The sequence below is a fragment of the Penaeus monodon genome, chromosome 18 (assembly GCF_015228065.2).
Source record: "Penaeus monodon isolate SGIC_2016 chromosome 18, NSTDA_Pmon_1, whole genome shotgun sequence".
Taxonomy (NCBI): Eukaryota; Metazoa; Arthropoda; class Malacostraca; order Decapoda; family Penaeidae; genus Penaeus; species Penaeus monodon.
The window spans coordinates 44,607,872-44,615,371 of NC_051403.1; the positions used below are offsets into that span (position 1 = coordinate 44,607,872).

The 7,500-nt window shown below is 36.2% G+C and overlaps 1 protein-coding gene across 4 annotated transcripts in view; it reads right to left on the reverse strand.

Moving 5' to 3' along the window:
* LOC119584523 (phosphopantothenate--cysteine ligase-like) overlaps window positions 1-6,976 on the reverse strand; it is a 7,807-nt gene extending 831 nt beyond the window's left edge. The window contains exons 1-5 of one of the 4 annotated variants that reach the window (XM_037933180.1): window positions 6,725-6,976; window positions 4,505-4,683; window positions 3,208-3,406; window positions 1,380-1,563; window positions 1-47 (exon numbers count right to left, since the gene is read on the reverse strand). The exon at window positions 1-47 is cut by the window's left edge and continues 831 nt beyond it. In XM_037933180.1, the coding sequence (XP_037789108.1) occupies window positions 1-47; window positions 1,380-1,563; window positions 3,208-3,406; window positions 4,505-4,683; window positions 6,725-6,730 (615 nt within the window). In that variant the 5' untranslated portion in view covers window positions 6,731-6,976. The other 3 variants (XM_037933181.1, XM_037933183.1, XM_037933182.1) reach the window with 3 other exon arrangements.
* Window positions 6,977-7,500: the final 524 nt, after the last annotated feature.

Sequence of the window (7,500 nt, forward strand, 5' to 3'; positions counted from 1 at the left end):
GGTCAGTGGGCCACTCGACGTGTGGATCTTGTGCTCGGAAATCTTGTCTGCGAGAGAGAGATGGTAAAAAAATGATAAATGGTGATGATGGTGAAGATGGCACAAGTAATGAGGAAAATGACAACAATAATGGTGATGCTAAAAATTAATGATACTTGCTTTAATACCTCTGCCCATCCCTTCCCTCTTACAGCAAAATTGCTAGTTTACTTCCTGGTTAAACAGTCCTATTTGTTGTAACTCGACTCAATACTTAACCCATAATTGACGGTAGCATTCATAGTGGCCCGGGCCTCGCTGCCAGGGGCTTATATCGTCGCCCGAGCATGCGCGACCACTCATGCCAAATACCAGCATCCCATGCCGTTTCTTCGTAATACTACGAAGATATGTTGTATTTTCAATTTTCATTATTTTTTACAGTCTCTACTTGCCAAACTTTTGTTGTTATATAGACTCCATAGTTGATCATTATTCGGTCTATAGTCCGAATAAAATAAGCAGTGTGTGGCATCATGGAGTTGAATTGTCGGTTGTTGCATTATTTTTGTTGTTGCATGGTAAAAATGAGAAATGTTAGAACCGACTAATCACACTTTCACTGCAAAAATAATCTTCTGCTGTGATTGTACCAAAAACAAACTCATCGCATGTCCATGCATACTCTATGGCATGTGCGTACGTGCCCCCGGCAGATGGTCCCGCCATGCCATGGCATGTACGTACATGCCACCCGTCGGCAATGGGTTAAAGACATCAATAAAAGGGAATCACTGACATACTTGAAAAATTGCAAAAACTATCACCGGAAAACTTAGTCTAGAAAATAACACTTTTATGTATATTTTCAGCTCATACATATCTTTCTCATACTGTTGCCTCCAACTCTTGCTTCTTTCCTTTTCTTACACAATATAAAAAAAAAGCCACAAGGAGGACTATGTGGTAATTAATATAACAAAATAAAACAATTAGAAACAGAGCAGAGGGTGTATATACCTGCTACAAGAATTCCAAAGGCTGATTCCTTAATCATGCCTGTTATTTCAGCATCCCTTTCCCAAAGATACTAAAGAAAGATTACTATCTATATTGTCTTAAAACTAATAAATAATTGATGACAGTCAACAAGCAGCTGTTCAGAGCAAAATTGTTGATTGTTTCTGCCTTTTACTCACACATTTTAATGCCTGAGCCCTAGGATACTCACGATATATGCATAAGTATCCTAATATATGAAAAAAATAACTATGCTTGCTATTACAAAAATGACAACAGTTCTTGCTACAAACTTGAAATATATGTTTTTCTTGAAAAGTACTTGGCGAAGTTTACTGAAATTTAAACATAATAAAAAAAAAAAATCCTCTATGACCAACCTTGAGGAATGTAAAAATCAGACACAGCCGCAGCCAAATACAGTAAGGCCTTAGGTGCTCGCTGCTGCAGACATTGAGTGGCTGCACGCAGGAGCCACAGATAGTCAGAGAGGGTGGTGAATGTTAACCACAGGATCCGTCCTTCATTCTTTACCCGTTGGTAGTTGAGCCAGATGGGGCGTACCTGTCGAAATTTCCTGGCTTTGATTAGACTACCATAACTTTCTTTACAGATGTTATAAAATCATATATATAACAGATACAAAGACTTGATTTTTATAATTTAGTGCCTAATAATTCGGAGAGACAATGTTACCAATATTCCATAAAAACACATGGCGATCTGTGGACAGTTAATTTTTTGACACTGTTTCATGCCACATACTCAAAGAAAAATGAAATAGTACGAAGATTGTCATGTGATGTATTTTAAAATGGGGCTTGGCAATTTACCTAATTTTAATATATATTCTTTAAACATAAGAGAGTACACATGTGTGAAGAAGGCTATTATTGCATTCAGAACTTTAAGGATGCAATAGCATATTTGAAATTAAAAAACAATTATGAACATTCCCGTTACTTTTAATATCACTGAGACTTTATATATTGAAAACATTAGTATTTGGACACCTTATGTCATACAGATCTACACAAAGATTAGAAAAAAGGAAATTTTACAAAAATATACAAACAATAAAAAAAAAAAAATCCTGCTTTTTTTGTGTTAGCCATAATAACTCCTGATCTAAACCTGCAGTGGATACTAATTACATGAAGTTAACTATATCAGTATCTACATACAACATACCTGGTACTAGCAACAGTGCCATAAACAATTGTTGAGACAACAAAGAAAAAATAACCCTCAACATATAAAATATAAAATATTTTGTACTAATTCATTGTCATAATTTGAAGTTCTGCATAAGTACCGGCCTCTTCTTTGGTTAAACCAATGACTACAGATTTATATAATGTCCCTAGTAGTTTTTTGTGAATTTTCTTACATACAAATGACTCCTCGTGCTCAGCCACCAAGGAGTCTACCAGTAGGCCCTAGTGATGGCACCTTATTTCCCCAATCCTTGAATTTGCAGAAAGATGCATTTTTCTTTTTAATAATATTAATATTAATGCTCTTCTTGATATTATGATTATCAAATTGTCAATAAAATATTAAAGATATTAAAGACCGTAAAATATCACAAATGAAGCTCTCCAAAACTCAAGGAAAAGAGTAAACAGGTGAGATAAGTAGGAGTTATACCTGACTCCCTGGTGACTAAACACTCGTAGAGCCATCTATGTGTAAAGACAATAGATGAACTTATATTATAGTGGACATGGAATGTATTCATAGCATCTGTGCTGATTGGACTAAAAACTATATCAAACACACACATCAGTAAGAAGGGATAAGTATAAATATCAGTGATTTTTGATCATCTGGGACTATGATATAACAACCTGAAGCTGAAAGCTGGAATGCAAGGATAAACACAAAGCACAGTCATGCAGCTGCAAGGTTGCACACCCTTAACAATTTGCTTGTTTGTGTCTTAGAGTGGCAGTTCAGGAGCTACAGACTCTCAAATGTGGGGTTAAAGCCATGCTTTTGTCTTAAATGCTGGAAAAATAATATATTCTCCAACCAGACACCCACAGATATGTACTCCCCAAGCTTCTGATTTTAGCCTTAAGCTGAGTGTACAACCCCCATCATGTGGCTCAGTTTGGAGGGCGTAAATCCTATCATTATAGGGGAAAACCTGAGACTTCAAGAACGTTACATTACAGAGGATAAAAAGACAGGACTGTTGCTTACATTAGCTGAGTGTGTGGCCGACAATTGCAGACATCCTGGGCCCTCTTGCAGTGCATCTAAGAGGAAGCTTGGGTCGAGATGCCTCAAGAAAGGAGTCACCGACTTCTCACGGTGAATAAAGATGACAGCGTACCCGTGTGACAAGAAATATTCCGTGGAGGCTGCCCCACGTGTCCCAGCGCTAAAATTATCTACAAACCTGTAAATGACAAAACAAATATGAATTAATATGTGACAGTAAATCTATCCATCTATTCAAACACATAGCCTCCCGTTTAATTATCATTAGTAGATTAGCAGGAACATTTTTATCTAATGTAAATATTATTAAAAAACAAAAAAAAACATTAGTTTCTTACCCAATGCCAATGGGCATGGTATGTACGTACATGCCATGTCCACTCTGAGTTTACTTTATTAATTGTTTTTACACACAGATGGCTACACTTGTGCTAAGTCACCAATGAGCCAATTATGAGTACTGCCTGTCTCGCCCGTTTATCCTTTTCCTTGCTTTATGAAAATATTTTAATTTATCTTACTGTGCTGTTACCAATATTTATAACATTATAGTAATTATGTTTATAATAAAAATAACACCACTGACATTCATAGCAATAGTAAAAAATATTTTTTTCCCACCATTTCAAGGAAAGGTGAAATTAGGTAAGGTCACAAGACTCCTTTGTGGCTAAGCACTAGCAGAGCCATCTACTTGCAGAGACAACAACAACAACAACAACAACAACAACAAAAAATGCACAGCATTTTCCCCGGAGGCATGTGGTTAATAAAAGCCTGACCATACTTTTACAATCTAGTACATGGCTTTTGCATTTTTCTTATCATAATGTTATATAGTTGGCTTACAATCAATACAAGTTTATGATGACATATAGTACAGTAGGATGCCCAAGACTTTATGTTAAGTAGATTATTGCGTTCAAAGTCTGACCACTTCTGCCCTAAATAACCTTCCATACAGAATTTTTAAGGTAATAGAGTACTCTGATGGAACTATAATCATTAATAGCAAGGCAACAGTTACTTCCACCTTTATAAAAGTCTAAAAAAAATTCTAAAGGGCAGAGACATACATCAAGTGAAGGACTCAACATTTGTATCTAATTTATATTGCTTCTAAAATGAAACCTACTGTTATATTTTCATAGAAGTAGAAGTAGAAGTAGAAAAAGAAGAAGAAGAAGAAGAAGAAGAAGAAGAAGAAGAAGAAGAAGAAGAAGAGGAGGAGAAGACAGAAAGAAAAATTCAGAAAAGACTGTCTTCGATTACTTACCTAACAGTGTTCCTCTCCAGGGGAACAGTTGTGCCACCTGAGGTAATGAGAGCTATAGGGTTCTTGCCGACATGTTGCTGGCAAAAGCCTTCTAGTTGAGCACGAGCCAAGTCGTAACCACGAGGAGCTGGTGTTTCGGCGAAATATTTCTCCCACTCTTCCATGACTGCTCCTTGTGGCTGAAAAGTAATTTTAAAGTTAATGCAAGTTGTAGAGCATATATTGTTCATCAACTGTCATAGGTACAAAATTGTCTTGGGCTGGCCTTACATCATTCATTCAAATACTTAAATATAAAAATATTCTAAAGATATGGTAAATTAATATACTTGGGCTTTTGTTTCTAACTTGAAAAGTAACTATGAAAAACAAAATATTTATAGACTTTATAATGAACAGGGAACCATATGACAACCATCCTGGCTTATATGGGGTGAAAAGGGTTATAACTATTTTTAACTAACTGTTATCAATTTCCTTTGTGATTTTTTCTTTTGCAGTCTGACAGTCAACAATTATCATATCTATGATCCATGAATCTTGAAAGAATAATATCTATTTTTAATTTTCTGAATTCTTCTAAACAAACAAACACACACACAAAAAAAGATAAAACCTATAATAGCAGGATAAATCTGTATGGAAAAGGCTAATGCAAGATAACATGTAGCCAACACTAAATTGAGAGAAATTCAGGCAATACAGCAAACTGTACCGAAAAACCCTGCATGTCAGGCGTGGCATATGTCCTTATCAGCAATCCTGCAGCTATCGACAAACCTCCATCACTTACATTCTGGTAAGATGGAGCTTACACATGTCCCTAGTGATCTATCATAATGTTATGAACTAGTCCAAGTTCTAGGCAACTGCCACATTCGCAAAAGGATATTTCCACATTTCTGACCATAGAAAGAATCAAATGTTTTGCATTACAAAAAGAACAAGCAAAAAATCTCCCTAGAATTTAATTTGTCCAAGAATCGAGATCACAAGAATTTGAACGATAAAAAGTACTTGTTTCCTCCCTTCCTTCACATTTTAACCTATGGCTGAATAATGAATATGAATAATCAATATCATATCACATTTGGTAAATCATATCCCTTCATCAAATACATTATGACAAGATGGATCAACCTTACACTTTTCTATAGTCAGTCTCACCTTAATCAAAATTCTAAAAACTGCAGTATATAACGAATATCAATGCTCTTTATTCTGTAACTTTATTTAAAATAAGAAAAAAAAAAAAAAAATCAACCATAGCTACCTCACTGGCAAGAAAAAAAAAAAAAAAAAAAGGGACAGAACTTCTCCCAAACGTAGACCAATTCCACAAGAAAAACGCCCCAATAGAAAGGCAATTTTCGAGGCATTTAACAAGGGGGCCTTTCACCACACCCACGCGCGCAAATAACAGTCAAAACCCCACCGAAGACAGACAAGAGGAAGCTGCTGGCCTTCTCTGCGGCTTTCATCAAGTGACCACAACCTACTGGCAAATGCACAGCGAGGGAAAGGGTATATGCGGAAAAAAAAAATAAATACAAAAATAGGTGTGTTTTGGCTATCTCTTTTTCTTTATATTTTGTGCTTTATATCATTTCAAATACACCCAGAGATAAGGGCGGGGTAGTTCATGAATAAGAGAGTACTAACTGTTATTAAAATACCTCGTGATTTCTTGTAAAAAAAAAATATATATACAAATTTCTCCCTAAAAAAAGGATTTTGTTTATTGCTGAACAAGACTCACTTCCTGCCATAAATAAAACACCAACTACCCCTTATCTTCCACCTCTATGCTTTCTATCTCCTGCCTCCGGTTCTTACGGATCTCTAACCAAGCCGCGAGCGAAAGGGAATAGCGTGAATAAGGCGCAGTAAGCGTAATTTCCATTATTATTACGATCGTCCGAATCGAGGCGAGGTTCCGGTGGGTCTCCTGCCCCCGCGACGCCCAACTGCCGCTACGCCCTGGGGGAAAAAGGCCCTGAAACTACCATATCTACCGAGAGCCGAGTAGAATGAGTCTCCCCGCGGGTTCCAGCGAGGCGAAAGGCGCTCACCAATGGGCCGGAAGTGTGAAAATAGGCCTAAAAAAAAAGCCTACACGTTCTCCTTGGCTCATGAACGGTCAGTCCGGAGCACCACTCATGCCAGTTAAATAACCGCACGGCCGCGGGTCATGCTCGTGCTGGGAGGCTCTGGACAAACCTTCATCTTTCGTGAGTATATTTCATGGATATTCGCCGTACGAATTTTAGCATTCCCCGCAGGATGGGCTTGATAGGGACAGATAAGAGAAAATCCGCTTAACTACGAATGGTTTCATCATCTCTGTTTATCTGATTACTACGGACTTATTCGTTAAATATTTCGCTTATTCGCCCTCGTGAGTTGGACTCTTATTCACTCACGTAAAAGCCTGTTGATTCTTATGCTGGCTTTTTTGTACTTTTCAGAAATAATAATAAAAAAAAACACAAACAAACAAAATTGTTTAAGCACTAGATGTAAATGCTCATGTGTATGCATGTCGTCTGCATGATGCGTCGTCCACGCTTTTAAACAAATTTATACAGCCACAGATAAACCTAAATATATATTACAAACACACACACACACAAATGTAGTATATATTGTGGCGGATCTACATGGCACTGAGCAGTTGCCACTCCCAGTAAAGATAACAATAAGATAATAATTAAAATAACATTGCTTGTGTATATAATACTAAAAACGATATCAATATTGATAACAAATTCAACAGTAATATTAGAGATTATAACAACACGAATAGCAATGTAATCATTGCAATTATCATTATATTGCTTTTTCATCATTCTTATCATCATGATCACCTTTATTATTATAATTATTGTTATTATTATCATTATTAATTGTTATTATTATTATTGCTATCCTTATTACTACTACAACTATTGTTATTATTATTATTATTATTATTTTTTATTTCTATTATTATCATC